The 27,318-nt window shown below is 36.9% G+C and overlaps 1 protein-coding gene across 1 annotated transcript; it reads left to right on the top strand.

Moving 5' to 3' along the window:
- Positions 1-504: 504 nt before the first annotated feature.
- Positions 505-27,316, top strand: LOC127933284 (striatin-3). Its single transcript, XM_052530139.1, has 16 exons — positions 505-1,007; positions 12,005-12,108; positions 12,203-12,276; positions 13,621-13,699; positions 13,838-14,014; positions 14,132-14,270; positions 14,349-14,490; positions 17,081-17,214; positions 20,980-21,155; positions 21,301-21,348; positions 23,868-23,989; positions 24,102-24,269; positions 24,344-24,484; positions 24,611-24,718; positions 25,258-25,344; positions 25,522-27,316. The coding sequence occupies exons 1-16, from the start codon at positions 762-764 to the stop codon at positions 25,689-25,691; spliced, it is 2,115 nt and encodes a 704-aa protein (XP_052386099.1). The 5' UTR covers positions 505-761; the 3' UTR covers positions 25,692-27,316.
- The last annotated feature ends 2 nt before the right edge of the window (positions 27,317-27,318 follow it).

Below are 27,318 nucleotides of genomic sequence, written 5' to 3'. Positions count from 1 at the left end.
GACCTGCTCCATGTAGAAAAATACAGCTTTTTTTTTCATTTGATATTTTTCACAGTGGCTGTTATATACTTTAATTCTTTTAATTTGAAAGAGTGTGAAATATTTGATATATTTATATTTGAATATTTTTTTACTCTGCCCTACTATATATAGTAAATAAAATGATCACATTTGTTATTTGTAAATTGATAAGATAACAAATTTCTTTAGAACCAATGGTTTTCTCCAAAATATCAGTTACTACAATTATTGTTACTACTGTAAAATTGTTAACGGTGGATTTCTTTCACCTTTGTGTACATCATAAAAAAAAAAAAAGGAAAAGAAAAAACTGAAATAAAATTGAGCGAAACCTTTAAATTATGAAAAGAAAAGAAACAATATCTTTATATCAGTTTAAGCTATTTTATATTTTACTTACGTCTGACCTAATTTATTTATGTATATCTAATTTTCAAGGCCGTATTTTAATATCTTCAGCTAGAGCCAGTCGCTGATGACTCCAGACAGCGCGTCCCATCATGCAGCGCGCGAGCCAGTCCCCCCTCCCTCCCCCCGCAGCAGGAGACTCACATCCAGGGATCGGACTAATGGCGGCCGGCAAATCCGTGCGCTGACACGAAACCCACAACAGCCGCTCAGGTGCCAGCCGATTTCGTGGGGTGGGCAGGGCGACGTAGCATCGCTACACCAACGGTAAAGAAGGGAGGGCTGAGGGGAAACAATCGGCAACTTCTAGCAGGACTTTCCTATTTTTAATCATGGATGAACAGCCCGGCGGAGGAGGAGGAGGAATGGCCGCCCAGAGACAGCAGCAGCAGGGCAACAGCAGCATTAATCCCCAGATCCCCAGCACTGGAGGATCGCCTATGGTTCAACAACAGCAGGACGAGATGCCCAGGCCCCAGCAGTACACGATCCCGGGGATCTTACACTACATCCAGCACGAATGGGCCCGTTTCGAGATGGAAAGGGCCCACTGGGAAGTGGAGAGGGCCGAGCTCCAGGTACAGACCCGTGGGTTTGCTGACACACTAGTTAGAAACTTCAAATTGCCATCAAATCGGCTGCTTTAATTGAAGACTTAACGTTTATCTATTAAGCAATTTACTACAGCCCTCGCCGAGCTTCCTATCCGCCCCGTTTATGCTTAACTTAAACCCTGCCGTTATTCTGAATAAACGAATCTGTCAGCACTCCAAGTAACTTACGCATGACATTAGTATGCTTACATTTTAATACAGGGATCTAGTGCGACGCTCGTAGTGTGGATGGCCTGAGCTAAGCTAAGCTAATGTGACATCGCTGTATTAACAATATTACGCGATTCTCGGTACGATCGAGTCAGATTATTTTATCCGCGAGCACAGGAGCGGGTCTGATTGTATTGATCGTTGTAGCGGATTAATCGTGTCACGAGAAGGCATCTGTCACCGAAAGCCAGCAGACTTTGTCAACTATTCTCTTGTTCTGCCATTTTGTTTTGGTCAATATGGCGTCCCTTCTTTTATTGATCCTTGCTAATAGCATTCACTTTCACACCTCACTGTTAATGTTGTGTTTTTGTGACACTCTATATCCGTTCTTTTAAAACAATATAAAGCAAACGAAGCCGTGTCTTTCTAATTAACATGAGAGATGTTAGGCAGACAGTCACCGTTCACCTTCATTCTGTGGGAACAGACCGAGATACAGTGGAAGTGAATGGAGACCGATACTGCGAGCTGCTAACATTATGACCAACATCATATATACTTCACATAAGAAAGTTATACAGGCTGGGAAATACACGAGGGCGAGTAAGTGATGACTTCATGTTCAGTTTTGGGTGAACCATTCCTTGAAGAGTGCTGTGAGCAGATAGTCTCGTTTTGCTCCACATCTGATGTTTCTGATGGATCATTCGCCTTATTTAAATATCTGAAAGTATCAGCAAATATATAACACCATCATATTTATTTATTCACCCTGATGTTTTTACCAAACCAGACTTTATGTGTGACACAAAAACCATTTGACCGGTATTATGTATGCACTTTAACAGCTGCAATAACTTGTTCTTAAAGGAATGGTGAACTCAAAAACCAAAATTGTCATCCTTTGTGTTGCCAAACCTGTATGACCCACGTACATACTTCTATGGGACTTAAAAGAAGACATTTTGATAAATATCTCCACATGACAAACAGGCGTCTTAGCTCATTTTTTATTTCATTTTGTGTGAGCTGTGTTTTATACATTGCAACACTACTGTTTTTGGGTAAACTATTACTAGAAGTGTTATGTTACCTGTGTTAATGTGTGTAGCGGTCATATTTTTAAGGCTTACTAGAGCTGAGAGTGGCAGTTTATCGTCTTGTGAATGAGGAAAGGAGCTGGTTACGTTATGTAAACAGTCTTCCCTTCGGAGGCCGATCAGTTTTCACCAGCCCTGTACAGACTTGTTCGGCGACATACTTTGAGGATGACTCCCAGCTCAAACTTAATGGGCACTTTTCGTTATTCAGAGGAAGTCAGCTTGTGCTCTCCCACACTCATACCATGCAGGTTTTCTCAGAAAAAGGCTTGGTCTTGTTTATCTGCTCCACATTCCATGCTTCAGATCTTCACTTGCCACCAAATCATCCGAAGCACACTGAACAACATACAGCAGGCCAATTCATTCTAACCGTTAAACCATATTGAATCATGAATCGCTATTAAATATGAATGTTTTGATTCTCCAGCCTTATGTGCAGATGTTTGTGTCCATTATCAGGAGCTCTTCATGCATTTAGCTTCTTTTGTACGTTACGAAGACTTCGCTAATGTTATGGTAATGGATAGTTGTTTAGTTCCGCTCTGACGATGTCTGGCTCTAATTGATGTGAAACTCTTCTTGTCAGTTTATTGGGCTTCGTAAGCATAGCTGCTAGCAGAGATGTCCCGAGCAGTCACACGGGGAAGGGGCCTGATTAGTGTTATCTGGGTTAGCTCAGGGTTTGTAGGTCAAGCACCATCTTCAGAGTCATGTTAGAGTTTGTCAAGTGCAGGTTTTATTTTTGTTTGACAACTTTCACGAATGTCTATATAAATCTCTGCCATTATCTCCTTCAAATGTTACCATCGGACAAGTCCTGACTGAAATCAATCATTGCTAAACAATTCACAGTCACAGGTATTCAGCAGTATTTTTCAGCTTCGATTCAGCAGTTTTTAAATTGCAGTGCTATTTTAGTAATATTTACATTCCTTATTGTTTTTATTACCATTTTGAATTGCCTGTGATTTTTATATTTTCAGTTTTCAATTTTATTTTAGTTCTTGTTATTTTTGTAGTTTTGTTACGTGTTTTAGTTATTGTTGTTTTTTTCTATTTAGCCTAGCTTTATTTTTACTTCAGTTTTAGTTGGTCAATTTAGTACTTCAGTTTAAACTTTTATTTTATTTCAGGTAGTTGGCAACATTTCTATTGTTGAAGTCTGCTATTTATCCTATATTTAATTTTGATTTCCTTATTGGAATAAACAAAAATAATTGTAATAGTTGTACTTTCAGTTTTAGTCAACAATAACAGCACTGGAAAAGACAAGTTATTAACATCAAATATCTTCTATTTGAAACGAAAAGACAAGTAGTTTGTGTACTACTTCGTCACTAACAAATATTGTAAAATATAGTCACTTTGCTTCCACTTTGTAACTCGCGTACTTTGTTCTGAAATTTCGTAAATCTCGCAAACAGTGTTAAGCCATAACCTAACCCTAACCAGTCAAATGTGATGACCAGAACTAACTTTTGTATAACGGTGAATGTTGTATTTTTTGGAATTGGGATATTGTAGTTGCATCCATCCAGTTTTAATGAATCATTTTGTAACAATATTACACTTTCTTAAATAGTTTCATGCTGTTTATTTCTAACTGAAATATACATTTCTGCTTCAGATGAGCTATTTGGTTTGGTTTATACACCTTTTGCTTGTATAAATATTGTACAATTACATTTTCAGTATTTTTCCATTGTACTGTTATTAAAGCCATAGGGTCCCCCTCAGCACAGAGTATTTTTAGTGTCTGTGTTCAGTGTACGCAGCTGAAATGCTGTTCTGCCGATCTTTAAATCTGGTAGGTGACAGAGATTTCCCAGCAAGCATCAGAGAGCTGCTTGGGGCTGTGAGTGGCCAGCTGTTCATGGCCATATGTACTAGCCCTCCTCACTCTGTTGACACTTGCAATGGTGTTTTAACACAACAGTGTTCCATAGTATTACCTGCCAGCACTACATATGTGCCGATAGACAATAGTATCATGTATCGACGATAGTCAGATATCACCAGTGGCTGATGCCTTTGATATAGTGTAGACTACAGAAGATTATTATTATCAGGGATGCACAGATCTGATACTTACTCAGTATTGCTACCAGCCTCGATTCTGCCATTCTGCCATCAGACAAGACTGATCCAAATCCGATATTGTGCGTATACTATTGTGTTATTATCAAGCCCCACAAAGGCACAAAGACATTATAAAGCACCATAAAGTTTCCTTGCACTATATTCCAGTTGTTTTGAAGTCGTTCCATAGTTTAATGTTTGGTACAGATGAATATTGAAGAGGTTAAATTCAAGTTGATGTAAACTGTTCTCTGTGCTGCGGCTGTCGGTCATTCTCCATTCAGCTTTGAAAATTGTGTGTCGTGTTCGGTTATGACAGGCAAGATGATCAAACTATCTCCGAGATGATTCGGTGTTCCTGTTATTATTTTTGATCTGTAGATAAAGATCAGTGGTTTTGCTTAAAAGGCCTTTATCTTGCTGGATTTTATTGCTTTTTCTAAATCATGTTACTTTCTACTGGGTGTCTATTAGATCACAATACTATAGCAGAGAGCACTATGAATTGTTCTTCACGCGCACAGTAACTGAAATTTAAAACTGTTCAAAGAAAAGACTGTCACATATATAATACACTATGCGTCCAATGCTCTTCCTTTTGTGCTTTGAACTTTTCTACGAGTTGCACTGTGATGTTCTTTGATAATCTAAATAGTCTTTGCTTGTTTTCTGTAGCTGAGAAAAAGTAAGCATTATAATTAGGAGCTTTCAGTGTTTTTATGTAATTATCATGTTATATACATATTCAGTCATCTTAAAATATTTTATGACATGACATCTATATGCTACTTGATTAAAAAGTGTTGTTAATAGATTACGGTAATATTAGGCTGCTTTTAGCCTTACCCTGGAGTTGGTTCACTCTCCGGCTATGAATCTTAGTAGATAATTCAATGAATTAGCATGATAATATCGTAGTTTGGCAATCTCACATACTGATGATATGACTATGGAGCATATTGACCAACACACGCTAGCCCTTCGCACTGCTTAGGAAGTGAGAATGAAACTGAATCACCCAAAAATATAGGTCTAGCCAAGTTATTCCAGAATTAATACACTGTGTTCATGCTATTGATGTGTGCTCGATCATTAAAAACTTGGTATGGTGAATTTCTAATGGTTTAATGCTCTACTAATTCTAACTCGGCTCATTAATATTCAGATCTTAATGCATGTATCGCATTACAGGGATGAACCAAGTAGTAATCTGATCGCTTCAAGTTACATGTTTGTTAGTTGGTGAACTCTTGAGTTGGTCAACTTAAATTGTAACGAGACTATGACAGCTCGACATGATGGGGGTGTTTTACGATCTCCTGGCTTTCAGAGAACTTATGATATGGGACAGGTTGGACAAATGCTGGAGATGTTTTGAGGAAACCCTTGTAGAGTTGAAATATATATCACCCACACATTTACCAGGCCTGCTATGGGAAAGGACTTTCAGATTTCCTTTAGTTTTTTACTTTTCTTGCTACTCACCCTTTATTTGGTTCATCGTTATCATCAGTATTTTGTGTTTGTGGTTTATAAGATTTCTCGACCGCAGTGTCAGCTCGTGTTGGACTGCCGTGAAATGCTATAACCATTTGCAACTTAGGAAAATTAGTCCTTGATCAACAAAAGAGGAAGCTAGACCAACAAGGAGTGAAACGGTGACCATTCAGTCAGTCCCTGATGCAACTTTAACCATTATGACTAATGCTGCAGATGTTTTTGCTCTCACTTAGTAGTCTGATTATACTATAACTTACTTGCTTACACACTGAATAGTTTGGATCTTGAATTAGGCAATAAAGTGAATAACTGTGCAAGAGCAGCAGTGTGAGCAAAGACTTCATTTTAATTTGTTGTGCCAGTGTGTTTATATATTCCAGCTGGTTTCTTGAGATTTTGTAAAGATTATAACAGTTTCTTTTCAGCACAATTGCAGGCTCGAAGGAATGTCTGATTGGTTTATAAATAAAAGTAAATTTTCTTAACTAGTTGACTACAATACAGTTCAAAGGGTGGGCTTAATAAAGTAAAGAATTACTTTATTCAGTTAGGACAAATTAAAATGATCAAAAGTGACCATAAAGACATATATAATAATTGTTCGACTGTTATATCGCCAAGGAATATTTGGCATTTTACACATATTTTGCACACAGCGCTCACATTCTCCCTCTTCATTTTTGCTGTCGCCGTTTAACAGTTCTGTCTAATACTGATAGAATTCTGTCTAAAAAACAGACAGAACTGTTAAACAAAGAAATTTAGATGTTATAATGATTGCTTTTATGTAAAATAAATAAAAATGTATTTCACGAACCTTGAAGGATTTCAAGGACTTTGATTCCAGCTGTGCGATCTTGTTAAGTGCATTTATATCCTGCATGATCTGTGTACTTTGTATGAAGGTCGGTCCATGCAAGTTGAATTCAGTTTTCAATTCAGAGTTCAGCGTCACTGGAGATGCACAATAGACAAACTTGTGATTTCAAACTATGCTGCGCTTTGTCCTTTTGCCCACTGTCATACTCATGGCATTTTCACTATGTTCTGTATGTAACATCAGTGTTACCTTGGATTTATAAAAAAAAATATGATTCCTAATGTACACAACCTCCCCAGATTACAGAGTGCCCTGTTGGCTACAGTGTTTACTTCCTTTTTATATATTATATATTTATAATGTAACGAAATATTTCTATTTCCACAAAAAATATTTTTGCACAAAAAGCAGCACAACCACAATTTTTTCATTATAATCAATGTTTCTCAAGCGCAAAAATCTGCATATGCTTATGGGGATCATGTGAAATCAAAAACTGTAGTAATGAAGATTCAGCTTCATGAAAAAAATTCAATTTTAAAATATATTTCAATTGAGACCAGTTGTTTTAAACAATAGTAGCTTCACAATTTTACTGTTTTTAATTTATTTACTATATGATAAAATAAATGCAAACTTTTGACCAGTAGTGTAGACATAGGTTTTGGATGATGTATAAAATAAAAGATGTTGAAAGAGATATTTTGATGATATGCAGGTTGTTCAGCTATAGGTCAGGCTTCTGAAGCGTGTCAACATAACAGAATTGCACAAATAGGTTTCCCGACTGGTTGGTCAAACCGAGCAATGTTCAAACAGAACTATTTTTTCATAGCGCTACAGAGTTTATGCTTTTTGGGTAAATCGACCAGCACTTTTGATAGTCAACTTACAATTTAGTGGCCTTTTAAAAGTTGTCTTCATCCAGTACAGTTTATTTCAAAGAAATTTATCAAACAGCTTTCGTGAGATAGTATGTCAGACGACGGGTTAGTCGACAGTTCGTAAAATGGTCATTAGCTTGTAATGTTCGCTGCTGTTAACTCATTAATCTGACAACTGTATGGTGGAATGTGTCATGCGTCGGTGAGGGCTATTCTTGCCCCCACGCGCTGCAGCTTGCTCCTTTGTAAGGCTCTAGTTTGGGCCAGTGATCTCACTATGTTTCCCCCGAGCTGCCTGTGAGGCGTCTCAATCGAGTGACCTCACACATTGATTCCAGCGATGGGAACGTGGGGGTGGATTGTAGGGCTGGACGATATTATCATATCTCGACGATTTCTCGTAATTATCGCAATGTTGATGTCAACAGTCAGGTAACAGACAATTATCAGCATTATTGGGTAAGACAAGACAAATCGTCCCCTTGGAATTATAAGGTTCTATCTGCATTCCGAGTAGTTTTGAGATATCGAGCTTCAAAGTTTTTGTGTTCCATTCAACTGTGTAGATAGAACCTTATTGTTTTTTTTTTAGTTTTACAAAAAGTCCTATAATGTACACAACATTAAAAAATCTATCAAATAATGTAAATCCGTTGAGACGGAATAAGAATATGTGAATAACTCAATTTTTATAAAATGTCAGACAGAACCTTATAATTCCAAGGGGACGAAATGGTAAACCTAGTAAGTTTGAAAAAACTATTTTACATAGCCCCATAGTCAAGAGTTGAGTTGAGAAAGAAAACCAGGGTATATTGGATCGGTGCATTGACAACAGCCACTGCCGCCAGACATTAATGTTAATCAAAGAACAGAAGAAAAGAAAATCCCTCACTAATCTTGACCGAATCACTTTTGTAAGCTCAGTTTATATTTTATTTGCCTGTTGTTTGGCGCTGACTACTGTAAAAGCAACGTGCATCTGTGTATTTGTTCCAATATAATTTATCCTTATTCAGGGTATAGGCCTATTCTATTTTGATCTGCATTTTAATAAATATTAAACAGAAAAAAGGGCAAAAAGTAGCTTTTCATACGTTTCTGAATATTTATTTAAACGGACTGTATAATGATGAAAAACCACAAACATGACTGGTATAATTAAAATACACAAATTCCAATATTTTAACAGATTTAAAAAAATGTGTATACAATATATAATTGTTTTATTAAGCTGAGATATAGGAATATAAACTTTCAAGTTGAGATGAAGATGTTCTGCAGATGACTGCAGCCCAACACTGAATATTATATTGGTGGGCATTGTATTTTGATTTGCTCAGAATTCATTTTTAATCCTATATGTTCATCATATGTTAAATATCAAATACATTATAACTTGACTACTAGTTTAAAAACAAGGCAACAAGGTAGGTAGACAATATTATCGGATATCATATCATCATTATTATTTTTTTACATGTCACTCAGTCCTAGTGGACTGTGAAAGCAGACTTCTGCCAGATGCTTAGACAGTACTTCTTAAGAATTTCATCACCTCATACTCTTTGCAATGACAGTCAGTAATGCCATAGTTACAGATAATGGTAAATATTGTTTGTATAAGTGTGTAGCTCAGAGAATTATATTTTTTTTTAAAATTTGTAATCAGATCATGAGTGCTATTACGGGATAATACACACGGTGTGCTTTTGAGTAATGCAGTCCTCGGTGTGTCAGTCTCGTTCCAAAATGTGTGTAGTCTGAAGACAACTACAGACAGCTGTCTTGTGTGAAAGCTCCTTCTAAGAGCGTAACGGCTTTCAGCGCCCAGCCCAGTCTGTGTTCTCTCACTGGCCTTTTCTCTCTTGATCTTACATTTTCTTAGGGTAGTTTCATTGGATACAAGTCTTTAGGAGATAATATAAAGTAAACATTTTCACAAAATTAATTGACAGCCCTAGTTGTTATGTAACTATATTTATTTCCGTTACTTCATTGGGGGACCTGTTTCTGTTTACAAAGTATTACACAATGCTTCTCAGCTATATTGCTTGTCAGATATTTGAGTTTGACTGTTAAATATTTTAGTTCATGAGGTGAAGGTAGTGTTGACTCGATCAATGGACTGGCGTCTCCCTGTCCTGCTTGGTTGTGCTATGTTTTACCAGTCAGAATGAAATGCACATAACTTTGTTTTTTTAAGTAAAATTTAGAACTTCACTTTCATTTGACGAGTTGTATTAAACCCTATGTTTCGATCTGTCATTATGCATTTTAGGAAAATATTGTATGATGGAAGACCACCTCATCTTTCCTGTTTCTGTGAAAACCACAAAGGATGTCCTTCTCTAGTTTACCTGCCAAACACATAAAGTTGTCGTGAGAGCCTGCAAGAGCAGTAAAGGTTGAGGGTTTGGGTTGTCTATAAATACCCCCTCCCCTTGCCTCCTCTCATTCACTTCCTGGCCTTTAAGAGGGGTCAAGTTGCACAGCTGCTCTCATTTGCTAATGTTAACCTCCTCTATAGAGCTCTGTTCCTCTGGGTCATCGCCCGCCAGTGGCCTTGTGTTTGTTCCTCTTTAGAAAATCAGAGATCTGTGTGTTCTTTTTATTTTTATTTTTTGGTCTGATTTTCCAGGGCAACTTATAGCCAATTAAAACTGGTTTCTGGCCTTCTGAATACTTAGGGAAAAAAAGTGCATTTCAAATACATTTAAACATTTACCTCTCTCATTCAGTCATAATTAGGCTGCAAGACTGAATTATGAACTGGTAAACGACAAACTGATCACAGAACATGTTTGTAAATCTTTAAATGTTAACTGTTAAAAAGCAATGTTATCAGCTTTAACGACTAAACATTGCAAACAACATTGTACTGGAGAATCTGCACAAATAAAAGTCTTAAACAGTTAAACAGTTCAGTAGTGCAAAGTTTACAGGTTACTCTTATTTTTTGAAGGCTCAAAGTAAAGTTCTCCCACACTTTGGATGATTTCGTTCGATTCGTTTTATCTTCCGCTTGTTTCTTTTCTTTCTCAAGCTTACTCCATTGCCGTCTGTCTCCACCATCTCGCTGCTGCAGACGCAGTTCGTGAAGCATGTGACATAAAACCAGGCCAGCTATTGGCTATTCGCTGCTACTCCTGATGTACTGGCTGAATAAAACCTGTGGTGGCTCATTACTGCCACACTTTGGTCATCGCAGATCTAAAATATGCACAAAATGAGCCGCTTACGGCAAATAAAGTTGTTTAGCAATTAATCGATGACTAAATTAGTTGAAAACTATTTTAATAATCGATTTTGATCTATTAAATCGATTAGTTGTTTCAGCTCTAGTTTTTTTTTGTTTCAGCTGTTTCGATCGCGTCGGAGCCTGGAGCAGTCAAGCAAGATGCTTGTTTTATTACTTGTTTCCTACTGATGCAGAGACTCTTCATTTGTACCATAAAGTAAACTCATATTACGATTATTCCATGTAAACACCACATTTACTGGCTTTACGTGGTCACGGTGAAAGTGAAACCTTAATGATTCATAGTGCTTAAAGCCATGCTAAAATTAAATGTTTACGACCACATGAAGCTGTTCGAAAGCAGAAAGTTTGAGGATTTTCTAGAAGCAAGGATAAAATAACATTTTGTGTAACCACCGTAACTGACCACTGAAATGTGGTACTTTATTAACTAAATGAAATGTAATCTTACCAGATTAAATTTACTCTAATTTTATTGAATGTTATGCGGAGGCACTTTTTTTAAAATTATTCATATTAGTAAGGATTTATTTACTTTTAAATCACCTTATTTCAAAAAGTACAGAAATACATGCTTTCAAATGTGCTTTAGTTATGATTAGTTAATTTATTCACTACTTGTTGTTTATTATTAACTATTCATTTCAGTTTTAATTTTGGCTCTAGTTTTGTATGTACTCCAGTTTTTATATTAAAAGATTCTTGTAACATGGATTAAAATTTATCCACAGAGTAAATCTTTTTCACTGAACATGTTTCTGAAAAAAAAAAGAGAAAAAAGTTGTGGGAAGCATGATGTGAGTGACGTTGAAGGCGAGCAACCTTGATGTAGCTCGTTTATAGCCTAGCTCTAGCTTTTTAGTTCATAAGTTCATAAATCTTGATGGACAAAACGTGTAAGTTTCATGAACTATGGTTGAGCACAGAGCTTATTTTTTATGATAATTCAGAAGTCTATGGAAAAACCCTATTGGCTTTTTGTCGAGTGGACCAGTGTGATGCTGACAGCCGATTGGCCTACAAAGTGACATCATAGTTCCCCTACTCTATATTATTTTGGTGCCAAGTCTTTCTCATAACATGCAATTCACAAGTTGTCAACTTAGCTAAAATATATAAACACTAGTTTAACCTTTTTGACCTCCTTTTTTGTCTTGCAGGCCCGAATAGCATTCCTCCAAGGAGAAAGGAAGGGTCAAGAAAATTTAAAGAATGACCTTGTTAGAAGAATAAAAATGTTAGAATATGCATTAAAGCAAGAAAGGTCTGTAGTATTTTTATTTATTTATTGTTATATAACATTGCGTATACATACAAATATTATGAATTTTAACCAAGATTATTTCTTCTGTTACCAGAGCAAAATACCATAAATTAAAATATGGGACAGAACTTAATCAAGGTGAAATGAAAATGCCTAGCTTTGAATCAGGTAAGTGGACACATCCTTCTTTTGAAAAAGTGTACATACACTACCATTCAAAAGTTTTGGGTGGGCAAACAATTTTTAAGGTTTGAAGTCTCTTAAGGCTGCATTTCTTTTAATCAGAAATAATGTAAAAATAGTAAGCCCATATTGTGAAATATAATTTGAAGTAACTGTTTTATTTTAATATATTTAAAAATGTAATATATTCCTATGATGGCAAAGCTGAATTTACAGTCATCTTTGGTGTCATATGATCCTTCAGAAATCATTCTAATATGCTGATTTGCTGCTCAAGATACATTTCTTATCAGTGTTGAAAACAGTCATGCTGCTTAAAGGGATGCTCCAACCCAAAATGGAAATGTTGTCATTAATCACTTTACCCCCATGTCGTTCCAAACCCGTAAAAGCTTTGTTCGTCTTCAGAACACAATTTAATATATTTTGGATAAAAACCAGTTGGCTTGAGACTTTCCCATAGATTGACAAATAAATAAATGTCAAGGTCCAGGAAAGTATGAAAAGCATTGTCAATAGTCCATCTGCCATCAGTGATTCAAGCGTAAAAATATGAAGCGACGAGAATACTTTTTGTACGCTAAGAAAACAAAAATAACGACTTTATTCAACAATTCCTCTTCTCTGTGTCTCTCCAAATCAGCATAACGCCAATTTGGGGAATCTGAGCTGTACGCAGATGGCTTATGCTCCTCTGTATCAGCCGGGCCACAAAGAGAAGTTTTAGTTTTTTTATTGTTTTTATTTTATTTTTTACACTTTGGTTTGAAAGCAAACATGGCATCTGCGGCGTACATCTGTTTACAGCTAAGATTTCCTAAAATGACACAGAGGAGAGGAATTGTTGAATAAAATCTTTATTTTTTGTTTTTTTCGTGTACAAAAGTACCCTTGACGCTTCATAACGTTACAGTTGAATCACTGATGGCAGATGGACTATTTACAATGCTTTTCATACTTTCCTGGCCCTTGACACTGTTATTTACTTGGCATTTACTTGGTTTATGGGACAGTTACAAGCCTCCCTGTTTTCATCCAAAATATTTTAAATTGTGTTCTGAAGACGAACAAAGCTTTTACAGGTTTGAAACGGGGTAAGTGATTTAATGACAAAATTTTAATTTTTGGGTGGAGTAACCCTTTAATGTGTTTGTGATGCATGTTTTAATAAAAAGAACAGCATTTATTTGAAATAAAAAAACATTGCTGAATAAAAGTAGGGATTTTAAGAAAAAATAACTGACCCCAATCTTTTGTACGTGTATATATATGTATGTTTCGTTCTGCATTCACTGATGTAGTTTTTTTTTTTCCTGTTTCTTAAACAAGATACCAAAGATACAGAGGTCTCGGCTATACCTCAGAACAGCCAGTTAACGTGGAAACAGGGCAGGCAACTCCTCAGACAGTAAGTAGTTTATGCTTCTCTGAATGAAACAATATATGTGGGTGTGAAAGTATCAGTCCGGCTCAGTTCAGGGCTTGCTTATGATTGTCTGAGTTGTGTTCTGACTGTCTTTATACCTCTTGTCACCTATCCTTCAAGATATCTTCAAGAAGTAGGTTATACGGACACAATACTGGATGTCCGGTCGCAGAGAGTGCGGTCGTTACTGGGGCTGTCAGGCTCCGAGCAGAACGGTTCTGTGGAAACCAAGAACCTAGAGCAAATTCTCAATGGAGGAGAGTCTCCAGCTAAAAGAAAGGGACAAGACATAAAAAGGTACAGATATCTTTTGAATTTCTTTTGGGTTGATTTATAGATTAATATAAAAGTTAAAGGGACGATTTCCATGTTAGCTGTTGTAAAGCATTTCTCATTATGCCTTTGGTCTAACAGGAATCCAGAGGTTCTGGAGACATTTAATTTTTTAGAAAATGCCGACGATAGTGATGAAGAGGAAGATGATGAGGGGGATACAATGGAGGATGTGCCTGACAGGAGTAATAAACGTAGAATAAAGAAACATAAAATAAAGGTGCGTAACAATTTTTGTTAGTTATTGTTCTCAGTATGATTGTTTATGTAATGTATCCTATGATGATAACTTTTCCAGGTCGGAAATGAAGGTCTGGCTTCCGACTTACCTGATGACCCTGACACAGAGGAGGCACTGAAGGAGTTTGACTTTTTGGTAAATGCAGAGGATGGAGAAGGTGCCGGGGAGGCTCGGAGTTCAGGAGACGGCACAGAGTGGGGTAAATGAGTGCTTGCCCACTTTAAATAGACAACATTTATTTCATAAACATTGTGTTTAAAAAAAAAAAATCTTTCAATTCCAAATAAATTGTAGATAGTGAGAGAGAAACTCAGAATTGCGTGGAACTTTCTTCTATAGATTAAAGATCTGTAATGAAGTAGGGCACATCTCAAAAGGAGTGCCTCAGGTCTATTGTCATGTGTTGAAATATGACCTGCAATTAAAGATACAATATGTATGTTTTCACAGCTAGAGGGCATGTATTCAAACGAAACAAAGGCGTAGTTTGATGAGGCCGTGACTGAGACTGAGTGTGGAATCGTGGGAGCAGGGCATAAAGTTCTCCGGCACCGTGCTGGATCTCTGTCATGCAAACAAAAATCCTACATAAAAAAATAAAAAAATCTTATTGATTGGATATCACTTTTGAGTCCATGAGTTCACCTACCAATAGTATAAGAGGAGCAGCTTTCATTCCCAACCAACCTAACATTACTAGCCAACCAGAATGTTTTGCTTTTATAAACACGAGATGCCCATAATGGTATCCAACTGCAGAGTCACAGCCCTGAAGAATGGAGAGGCGTGACAAAAAGCATGTGAGGCGCAATGGTCAAAGATGTCCATCTAGCTTATATTTACATAGAATAACTTTGTAAACAGTGCAGAGTAATCATATCATCTCCATAAGAACAAAATGAATGGCAGAACATATTTATTGGGATTTTTGAAATAGTCCTGTTCACACTAGGGTTGGCTGCCGATGGCTGATAGACATCACTACATTCGCCATGCGTTTCCCAGAAAATAATTGCACACCTCAGAACGTTCGTCAGCCAGTCAGATTCAAGCATTCAACGGCCCCGTAGTATAATGATCTATATATAATGAATCTATGTTATTGATCAGTTGTTCTATTTTTTTTTTTTTCGCATCCAGTGTAGTGTTAGGAATTGTTGGTTGTTTTCCTTTCACGCTCCGGGCACACCTGGTAAGTGTTCCGAAGATGAACGGAGGTCTCACAGGTTTGGAACGACATGAGGGTGAATCATTAATGACATAATGTAAATTTTTCAGTGAACTAACCCTTTTAGTTAGTTATGTTCATATTACTTGGAGGCATATGACAAATATTTTGTCATTGAAAATTTATTTAAAATGGTATTAAAATATTGTCACGTTCTAGTGAACCAAGTATCTGTATTTTGTCTCATCTGGTGAGCTAAGTGTATTGTCACACCCCTAGTGTTGATAAGCGGTGTTATAGCTCATAATCTTCCAAGTGCTTTCATTCTTCAGGTCAACCGTATATTCATGAAAAAGAAAAGCAGTTTGAATAAGGAAGCAATAACTTTGACATAGTATCCTTTCAAATGTCAAAGTTGTCACAGTCATTGCATGCTTTGCACGTGCTACCACCAACAAAGGGTGTATGATGTCATTGGCAGGCGACACAATTACACTAAGGACACGGTCCGTGTCACCAGATAAAATTTCTTATTTCTCTGGATTTAAACATTCTTTGACAAATTTTGTATAAGTAAAAAGTCAGCAAAATATATAACACTTCTAGTAGTATTTGTATATTTTAGTAAAAATCTTTTGTTTCAGATCTGTAGACCCCAAACTTTTTAACCGTAGTGTGTCTAGACGAGCATAGTAGGCGTACATCAATGTGAATGATGGCTTAAGTCAAAGCTGTCATAGCGGTACAGAATACTTGGAATGTTAGTGGTATTTCGTTACAAAAATCACTGCCTACTTTCAGTCAGTGCTTTGTGGCACATCTTAATTAGGCCAGTTGCTGCATCAGCATTCCTGACAGCTTCCAGCACAGGAGATTCTCTTACTGCTCCGACCAGAGCCAGCTATGTCAAACACATCAGTTCATTGCATCCATCCCACATCTTCACTTCTGCTTTCATCTGACTCTTTTTGTCTTATTCTCTTCTGTCTGTTCTGACCCACTTCTAAACTAAGGTTTATGTAAAAGTCACTATATATAGGACATACATTTTTGGTAAAATATGTGTGTGATGTGTGAAAAATCAAGACATTTTTAACCAAAAGTGCTATATATATTTTCTTATGACTGTATCTATAAGGGTTGCACAGTGTATGGTTCTAACAAACGTTTAAAAAAATAATTTTTAAAGATAAAACTATAGAAATTAATATAGAAAAATAATACATAATATTATATACTAAAGTAATTCCTATTACAAAATGCATAATACAAAACAATTTGTAAAGGAAAAAAAACCTTAATGAAATTAAGTTCATTAAATTGCATTTTATGAAACATTTATTGGAAAGTATAAATATTTCGAGCTATTATAATATGTTGCAGTAACATTATATATATTAAATTGCTCTACATCAGTTATTAGAAGTGAAATTGATTACCTCGATTTTTAGAACCGAACGTTGAGGTTATTACCAGAGGCTGGTGTCATATTAAAGCTGAAATTCTGTTATTGAACTGCTGATGTGTTTGTGTTAAACTGTCTTTTACTCAAGTCCTGTTTTTCACTACAAGGTGTGGCACCTTGTTTACTGGGCCCTTCTCTTCTCTTTCCTATTCTTAGTTGAGCCTTTGCCATTCAATCGTGGTGGGAGCAAGTCCCTTATCATGGGCTCTGATGACATGTTGGAAAGTGTGCTGGGCCTCGGAGCACTCGCAGATCTGAATCCCAATGACGAGGGTGAATACAGCTATGATGTAAGTACCCCAGCTTGACAAAGACTACTGCTCCTCTGATTTGATAATATTCTATTCTGTTATAAATATATATATTTATTTATATATAATAAATAATAGCCTCTACTTAAAAAAAAAAGCTATGTTCCTTTTTAAGGTCAGGTTTTTATATGCAGTCTGAATTGTTGACCATCAATTAACAGTTATAAAAACAGCTGGTCCTGTATACTCAAATGTCATGGACTATATTAGTCAGGGCTCTAGAGTACGACCAATTTGGTCGCACATGTGACCTAATTTCTCAATGATGCGACTAAAAAAAATCAGAGGTTGCACCGGTGCGACCAGCCGTTTTTTAGGTGGGGGGAAAGTCTTTGCGACTCCGAAAGTTTCCTTGTGGTTCAGACACTAGAGCCCTGCATTTCGGCCCGAGTCTGATGGTCCGCAACCTTTTTTACGCCTCTCGAGCCAGGCTTTGGGCCAATTTTCATTTTCATAAGTAATTATCATAAATGTGACGGGGGAAATAGTAAGGAGATATTTGAATTATTTACTAATAAACTAGTGTTGCCTGTCTTGCCATATCCTCATTAGGGATGGCTCAATACCACAATTTTGGCTTCGGTACGGTACCAGAATCTAATACCTCAATATCGATACCACAGGTGACCAATAACCAGCCTGTTAAATGAATTGAAACAATTTAATAAAAAAAAAAACACCGCTTGAAACTCTGCTGAACCAATTGTACAAACCAAAAGTATAAAACTGTTCACACACAAAAAAACTAAAATCTACAGCCAACCCAGGGAACATACAGTAAGTTTAATGGATTCCATAAAGTATTATTAACATGCTAAACTAGTATTAGTATATTTAAATAATAATTACTGATTCATCTAGATTAATAAAAGTTATAATACTGTTAGGTCAGGTTACCTAATGAATGTTTACAAATGTAATTGTAAAAGTGTTATTCTGTTATTCAGTGCTTAATTGTAAAGTGTTATTCTAACATTAATATTAGTGATATTAATATTAATACTATTACTCTCTCTCTCTCGGCTGATTCCTCTGGGGGTTGCCACAGCGGCAGTAATAGTAATATGCCATTTATTTTAGTATCACCTAATACTAAAATTGATATTGCTAATCTCTTTATTCATTCAATTTCAATTATTATATTGTTTGAAAGTGCAAAAATTGAGACCTAAATTTCATTCATTGGTTCCAGCATGTCATGCAAGCACGTTTGAGCTTTCGTGTTTACCGTATCTTATTAGTAGGCTATGTGCGCTGATCAGCGTCGTGAATAAGTCTAAATTAAATCAGTTGAATGATGGACTCACCTGTCGATCTATGAACTCCTTGAATAAGTCAGGATGAACTAGAGACAAATGCTTAGCCAGATTTGAAGTGTTGCCTCTCGTTGCGACACATGATTTCAAACAGCGTTTGATTATGATAATTATGATATTGTACCATTTGAAATATTATATATCTGTATTTTTGCAATATCGGTATACCGCGCATCCCTAGTCGTCATTGGATGTGCCTTTAGAGAGAATTGCATGTCTTACAGATTGTTATTGTTTTCAGTTTGTTTTATTTCGTTAAGTAGTCATTTAAAGCTTTCTATAGATATATTTATCATGTCTTTGAGGCATGTTTTCACTGAGTGTCGATTCATTTTTGTATTCCTGTTAAAGACAACACAGCATAAAGCACAACGTTTTGTTGATATTGTGAGTGCACACAAATAAAAGTAGACCCTTTGCAGTTTTGAATAGAGCTGTAATCGGGCCTTAAAAGTTAGGCCTGACAGGAGCCGAGACCGACAAGTACATTTTGATTGACAGCTTTTTAAAAGCCCAAACCCAATTACAGCCTGACATTATTCAAATGTTTGCACGCCCACAGCTCTTTACCTTATGTCAAGAGTGAGTCATTTATACATGTTTTTAATAATTTTTTCATGACTAACGTATGTTATAGGCCACTTGGAAGTTGGAATAAAGAAATAAAATAAGTCCTCTGTGACATCTTAACATCTCAGCACTCTAAATAGGCATAGGCTCATTTAGCCTATAAATAGACAACGCACCAATAAAAACTTTCTTTCTTTGTATTTTCTTAACAAATTCTAAATTAAGACCAGTATTTGGCAATAACGAAATTAAGATAAAGGCTCCACCGGATTTGCTTCGCCACTAACAGCTGACATTTAATAAAAGAATAATGCCAACATTAGCCTATATATATTCTGTCTACATTATGAATTTAAGATTCAATTAATATTTAATTATCATTTGAAAAACCTTTAATTAAACAATTGAAAAAAAATATTGAATTCCTGGTTCCTGCGCTCACTGACGGTGTTTCATTATTCAATCATTATTCTCATTATAAACATGGTCAAAACTTTTCCACACCTCAGACTTTGCTTTAGTTGCTGGTGCAACCAAAACATAATCCTTCTCGCGCTAATCGAAACGCATCACATGACTGATCATTTACTATGCAAAGAAGAGGGCAAGCCCGAGCCTTTGTAAAATTATATAAATTAAGATCCAATGGGACCCGACGGTTTGGGCAAAGATCCTCAGCTCTAGTTATGAATGTGTTACTCTTATGAGCAAAAATCATGGCGTATCCACTGAAAAAAATGCAAGTGATCACGCTGGCATCTCCTGAAGCGTCTCCGCACAAACTATTGGATACACTGTCAGAAATAGGGGTACAGTAGGAGTCCATTTCTGTCCCCAAAGGTACAACCCTTGAGGGTACAGCCCCAGTGACAAGCCATTGTACCCCTAAAGGTACAAATATGTACTTTATTTTCTGAGAGTGTATAGTGTATAGAGTCTAAAGTTTAAACATTGTTATATGCTTGAACTGTTTTATATCGATATATTTTATTTTAGGTAAGTCGTGATGATTTGAGAAGGTTAAATTGATCAAACATAGACTCTCTGTCTGCCGTTGGCTGCTTTGTCATTACTTTAAAATAAAAAAAAATAAAACATATTTAACAAAAAATGCACCAAACGTTTTTCTAAATTAACTTAATAAAAAACTAAATGAAACAATCATTTTGCTAATACATACAAAACTGAACTATTTTAATAGCTGAAACAGTAGTAGAAGCTGTTTAGGGACTGTTTAGCTGTTCAAATCAGACACTAGAGCATCCCTTCATTCAGACACAGTGGAAGATCTGATCAGAATCAGTGTAGAGAGAAGATTACGATGCTAGAAAGAGTGTGTCCAGCTGGTTTAACCAAGGCCAAAGATCAAGAAGACTAAACTACAGGAGTTGGCCATCCGAGGGGCATGTGACTGCAATCGAGGATAGTCCATAAGACATTGAGCCATGAGATGTTCCTTTTAAAGCCTTTCTTTTTATTTTATTTATCTTGAGATGTTTTAAGTTTAATTTTCAGCTCAGTGAAGCATTTTAAGCACCAACACTTTTTCAGTAAGTTCTCTTTCTTGAAGAATTGTGCTTCAAATAAAGAACTTTATGTGGACCAGATTGTTAGTTAATCATTTAGGCTACAAGTCAATATTACCTATATGACAGTGATTTAAAAAAAAAAGCCCTATTAGTTTAATTCTGTATTAAGGTCAACAGAGGACCTCAGTTGTCCAAGCTGGTTTGCTGTGAGCTCAAATAGGACAACTATCCTAATGCTTCACAGTCAGTCGACCTGCAATCTCCACGTTTCATTTCACAGTTGTTAAAATGCCTCTACGACGGCCCCTCCCCTCTCCCTCTATTTTTAGCTGCCAGCCAATGAGAACGTGTTCAGGAAGACATGGAATCCCAAATACACCCTGCGAAGCCACTTTGATGGAGTGCGGGGCCTGGCCTTCCATCCTGTGGAACCGGTGTTGGTCACAGTCTCAGAAGACCACACCCTCAAACTGTGGAACCTCCAGAAAACAGTTCCTGCCAAAAAGTATGTGTTCGCTGTGGCTTTCCAGGGAAAGGGATGTCTTGGGATTGTTTTTTTTCTACAATGTGCTCGAGAAGCGCATTGATTTTATCATGCAACATTCATGTTCCAAACAAACCACTAAACGAAGTTTCATATTGCTTCACAGAAGTGCCTCTTTTGATGTGGAGCCCATATACACGTTTAGAGGGCATATGTGAGTATTCATTTCATAAAACTGATCTTTTATGGACTTTTTTGCTTTTTGATTTGTTTCAAAACATTCGAGTTGATCCTAAATGTGATAAATAGAGTGTTGTGAAGGTATGGATGAGACTGTACATGTAAGCATTGCCACAGCTGTATGTGTTCAGATAGGTAGTGTTCTCCCGGCCTCTGGAAGGCCTGTGCATGAGATGGTTACACTTCAGAGAATGTGTTCCCACGGTTTATTTTTGCTGTTGTTGTTTTCCCTTATTCATCCCAGTGCACTAATACTTTATACCAGGAGTGTCAATCTCACTTCCTGGAGGGCCGCAGCCCAGCAGAGTTTAGTGAAGTGGAAGTGAAAGTCATGACATTTGCCAAGTGTGGTAACCCATACTCAGAATTGGTGCTCTGCATTTAACCCATCCAAGTGCACACACACAGCAGTGAAAAGGGAACACACACACAAACACAGCAGTGGACAGCTATAGATCCAGCGCCCGGGGAGCAACTGGGGGTTCAGTGCCTTGCTCAAGGGCACTTCAGCTATGGATATTGAGGGTGGAAGAGAGCACCTTTCAATCACCCACCCCCCACCTACAACTCCTGCCAGCAAAGAGACTCGAACCAGCAACCTTCTGGTTACTAGTCTGGCTCTCTAACCATTTGTCTTACTAGGGAGATGAGAGGGTCTGTATTACTTACTACTGGAGAAAGCTAACAGCCAACTTGCATCATGTGCCTTAAAGTGGTCATATGATGCAATTAAAATTTTTCCTTTTTCTTTGGAGTGTTACAAGCTCTTGTTGCATAAAGAAGACCTGTAAAGTTGCAAAGACTAAATTCTTAAATCCAAAGAGATACTCTTTATAAAAGTTAAGGCTTGTCCTCACCCCCCTAAAACGGCTTGTTTAAACACACCCCCACATATCTGTCACTTATGTGGCAAGATTTGCATAACGCCGCCCAAATGTCGTGCACAGAAAGAAGGCATGCCTTTTTTTCTCTCTGTTGGCGCGATATGCAACGCAATGTGTAAAAAGACAGTGCAAGTCATTATAATTATTCGTTATGTCCACACTGGATGTTTGTAATGGGTTTTTTGGTTTTTTCCTGTTATGCTGGTATTCTGACCGGGACATGCCATTACAGTTTGTTGAGGGGTGTAACATTTCAGTCAGATGCTTGAAACATTTGGCCAATCAGAGCACACCTCGCTCTTCAGAACGATGAGCCTTGTTAAAATCGACGTGTTTCAGAAAGGCGGGGCATATAGGACAAACAATAATTTTCATTATTTGGAAAATAATGTGGTTTTTTTTTACCTTAAACCGCATAAACAACATTTCATTACACCAAATACACACAATTTTATTTTTAGCAACATCATTTGGCCCCTTTAATAACCAATCACACTATAGCCTTTGTCAATGTCGCTGTTTACAGACACCATAGAAATGAGAAATACCGTAAATTGAATCTTACCTGTCGCAAAAAGTCAGTGACGTCTTATAAAATGGCATTTTATTTGGTGAAAACTCTAAAAATAGTTAAACCAAAAAGTATTGCTTAGTGTAAAATGTTGAAGATTAGCCGATAGGCTTTCAAATAATTAAATAAGGCTGTTTATTCAGCGTAGTGAAACAAGCCTCCCCATTAACATCCTTTAAAAGAAAAAAAAAAGGGGGTCTCTTCTCCTTTCCCACTTACTGCCAAAGCAAAGAGTAAGCATTAGCCGCTAAGCTTTTTTGACTAAAGGTTGCAGGCTTGGCTAAACTCTGCAGGGCTGTGGAACTCCAGGAACTGACTTTGACACCTGTGCACTATACTGACACATACTGGTCCAGATGTTTAAGTGTATTCATTTCTGAGATTTCTTGCCAGAACTTTTTGTTATGTTGTTGGTGGAAAGCAGTTGACTTCTGCATTATATATAAACAGTCTAGCTGTTGATTGAGTGATTGAAGTCCCAGCAGATGGCTTGATTATTCTGGTTAGTAATGTAGCTGGTCATATACGCATATGACAGAGCTGGTCATGTGATGTCAACCTGATGCTGTCCATCAGGGGGCGACCTGCCCATTGTAGAAAAGAGGTTCTCACTCATTTTGACTCCACCATCGTCCACAACGATTTTAAGCTCTTTTGTTGCTTTTCCAGTTTTTGATTTACTGGATAAGGATTTAAATGTGTAACAAATTTTTACCATGTTTTTATTTTTACAGATTCTACTCCAATTATTTTAGAGCATGGCTTAAAAAGTTGAAGCATGAATAATTTTGCTTACAGATAGCACTTGAGGATTTAAAGACAAAATATTTTTTCTCAAAACAAGAACTATGTGCTATATTAAAAGTTGTTTAATTTTATAAATGTGTTAAAATAAAATAAAAACAATTGATTTGATATTTTCCTACCTAATGAATTTACATTCATAAAACTTTGTGTTGCCAAGCACTTTTTAGGACCAACAATAATATAATCTGTTGGGACTTTCGGACCCTAACATTGATTGTTCTGTTGCTGCAGTGGACCTGTGCTCTCATTGGCTGTGACCTCGAGTGGCGAACAGTGTTTTAGTGGTGGAATTGATTCAACAATACAGTGTTGGAACATCCCCAGCTCTAATGTAGACCCTTACGACACATATGGTGAGAAGATCAAATACATGTAGTTATGACTTATCATTTTGATAGAACTTAAAAGTAGGAAACCTGCCTGGTCACTAGTGTCTTCTCCATGTGTGTCCTCTCTTTCCCTCAGATCCCAGCGTGTTGGCCGGTACGTTGTTGGGTCACAGTGACGCTGTGTGGGGATTGGCTTACAGTGGAATCAAAAACCGACTGCTCTCGTGTTCAGCTGATGGGACGATCAAGCTGTGGCACCCTCAGGAGAAGTCACCGTGTCTCAGCACATTTAACTCCGACAGAAGTGAGTGTGAAGTCTCTTGTATGCAGTATTCTGTAATCGATTGACATGTTGGCAAACTCATTTCTGTTTTTCAGATCATGGTGTTCCCACATCAGTTGATTTCAACGGCTGTGATCCAGCTCATATGGTGGCATCTTACAACACGGGAGATGTCGTTGTTTACGATCTAGAGACGTCACAGCCCGTCTTGGTATTCTCCGCTCAGGGAGAGAGCAGTACGTCCTTCACATTTGTTCTTAAAATCAGAGTGCACTTGTGGAAATGTGATGTAATGTTTCAATATAGTTCAGAAAATGTGAGAACTGGATTTCTGATGTTTAGTTTCTTCTGTTTTGTTGCAGCTATTCCTTTTGGCAATCACATTAATAAAGTAGTCACCCACCCCACCCTGCCAATCACAGTCACCGCTCACGAGGATAGACACATCAAGTTCTTTGATAATAAATCAGGTGGGTTTTTTTTATTGTATTTTAAAATGTAAAGAAACTCCAGTCTTCAGTGTCACATGATCTCTCAAAAATCATCCGAATATGCTGATTTGATGCTCAAGTATTATCATCACAGTTAACAAAAACTTGCTGCTTAATATGTTTCTATAAACTGTGATACGTTTTCTTGGATTTTTGAAATGACTAGAAAATTCAAGAGAACCGCATACATTTCAGAAAGAAATCTTGTGGAACATTATACATTTTGATCAATTCAGTGCATCCTTGCTGAATAGAAGTACTTAAAAAGACTACTGTGTGTGACTGAATTTCTTATGTAACTGCTTTTTTATATTCTCATTTTGTATTAGTTATTTAGTTCATTTAATTATGTACTGTTTGTTCATGAAACATTTTTTTGTTTTAGTTATATTTTGCCAGAAGTCACTAATATCCAGAGGCAAAAATGTCAGATTTGTTGAAGTTTCATTTCTGGGATTAATAATTTTTTCTGGGATTAATCTTTTTTTTATTTTTATTTTTTATTTATTTATTTTTAGGTAAAGCCATCCATGCAATGGTTGCTCACTTGGATGCTGTTACTAGTCTGGCTATAGATCCAAATGGCATCTACTTGTTGTCAGGAAGTAAGTGATTTTGTTTTCCTTTGTTTTTTTCCCTACGGCTCTTTTCCCTTCATTTATCCTTTATTGCATGTAAACATGTTATCCACTGAAGAACAAAATTCACAGAGATTTGGAAATAATGACAGAATGAAAATTTTGTGCAAAACTATCTCAGTGTCTCTTCTTCATCTTACACAGGTCATGATAGTTCCATCCGCTTGTGGAACATGGACAGCAAGACGTGCATCCACGAGGATACAGCGCACAGGAAAAAGTCAGACGAGGCCATATACGACGTTGCCTTCCACCCATCTAAGGCATACATAGGAAGTGCCGGAGCTGATGCCCTGGCCAAAGTGTTTGTATAAAAGAACATCCGAATGAACGCATACGAGAAGATGAGAGAAAGAAAGGACTGCTTCACTGCCTTGTGTAACAAGCGTAGCATTTCTCACACTACATTGAAGTGGCTTCCACCTTCGCTGTCAAACCCACACCACACACACAACATTACCAGGTGCCAAGACGGGGACGGGCCGTGTTTTTCCGAAGCCAGTGTGGAGTGCTCATTCAGTTTTAATCTTACTTCTTTTTTCTTTTTTTTTTCTCAAAAGAAAAAAAAAGAAACCATATCTGTAATTTACTGTAGGTCAAAGCTGGAGTGAAACCAGTGTTTGTAGCCTTTTGACTGGTTTTGACCTGAGCTGATAATGTGTCCTGTAGGTATGTTTCAGTGACCATGGAGTGGTTATCATGTTCATCAATAAGTAGGTGTCACCGACCATCATCCGGGCACCAGAGGAACTGAGTCCCGCCCCCTGCCGAGCCATAAACCAAACCCTAATCTCAGTCGTCATCCTCACCCTAATGTAGCGGTATGAACCCTATTGTTCATACCTTTAGCGTTTGTTTCTTTTTTGTGTAAAAAAAGTATAGTTTTTATAATCAATTTTATATAAATAAAGACTGTCATAAATTTAAAGGGACTAGAATCCCACTCAAGCCCTCCATTTTATGCGGTTCTCTTTCATGAAGGTCTTGTGTCTCTGGAAACCCTGGATGAGTGCAAACTACATTGCTTTATCATTGTTTTATCACCTAACGGAGAGACTGTACGCTAGTAGAAGCACAGCGCGTGGTGTCCTGAGAGCTTTTAGGAATTTACAAATAAACTGCAGCATCCTGTCACTATGTGATGTTTCTGTACACCTTACTGTAAAATGAGTTTAAGTATCACAGGTAAGATATCCGATTGCTATTTATTTTCAGTTTGTGGATAGTCTTATCCTTTGTTCCGAGCGTAGCTTTATGGTAACTCAAAGACTGGGCTGTTGCTAACCGACCCCACGGGTTATCTGATAGGAAATTAACGTGTATGGGTTAATACAAAAGCTCTGTTATACACCCCGTTTCTTGGATGGTTGAAAACCAGGTTTAAATTCACCTCATGATGCTGGAGTCAGGGGAGAAACGATAAGTTAAAGGGAGAGTTCACCCCAAAATGAAAAATCTGTCTTTTACTCACCCTGAGGTGATTACAGGCCTGTATAACTGGGACATAAAAGCTATTTTTAGAATTGAAATGCAACTCAATGGTCATCAAAACCCTTCCAAATGAAAGCCATTTAGGTTTAGAATGACATGAGGGCGAGTAAATGACAGAATTTTCATTTTTGGGATTGGAGTTGTCAATCAAATGTATTCTAAATATTTGGTTTGAACCTACTAGCCCAATCTGTTCAATGATTTTTAAAGGAAACGATGCAGTTTAGGTGTAACAAAAGACTTTTTGTTGGTGTAATGCATGATTAATACTACGATAAAGTATTTTTTCTAGTCTTCCAAAAGTTCAGATCAGTTTGAAGAGTTTTGTAAGGTTTTTGATTTACTATGAATCAACAGATTTTAAAGATTGTACCACATAGCAAAACAACTGTTGAAATGTACATAAAATGTCTATAATAAATATTAAATGGTGTATCTGTATATTCAACA

The sequence above is a fragment of the Carassius gibelio genome, chromosome A17, assembly GCF_023724105.1.
Source record: "Carassius gibelio isolate Cgi1373 ecotype wild population from Czech Republic chromosome A17, carGib1.2-hapl.c, whole genome shotgun sequence".
Taxonomy (NCBI): domain Eukaryota; kingdom Metazoa; phylum Chordata; class Actinopteri; order Cypriniformes; family Cyprinidae; genus Carassius; species Carassius gibelio.
Note: the sequence above shows the minus strand (reverse complement) of the source record. Positions and strands in the feature narration are given on the sequence as shown.

What these genes read in the sequence shown, in the direction of transcription:
- LOC127933284 (XM_052530139.1), top strand. Translation starts at nt 762, where the DNA reads ATGGATGAACAGCCCGGCGGAGGAGGAGGAGGAATGGCCGCCCAGAGA. An exon ending in TATGCATTAAAGCAAGAAAG is followed by an intron (nt 12,109 to 12,202) that starts GTCTGTAGTATT and finishes TTCTGTTACCAG; the next exon opens with AGCAAAATACCATAAATTAA. An exon ending in AAAACAGTTCCTGCCAAAAA is followed by an intron (nt 21,156 to 21,300) that starts GTATGTGTTCGC and finishes ATTGCTTCACAG; the next exon opens with AAGTGCCTCTTTTGATGTGG.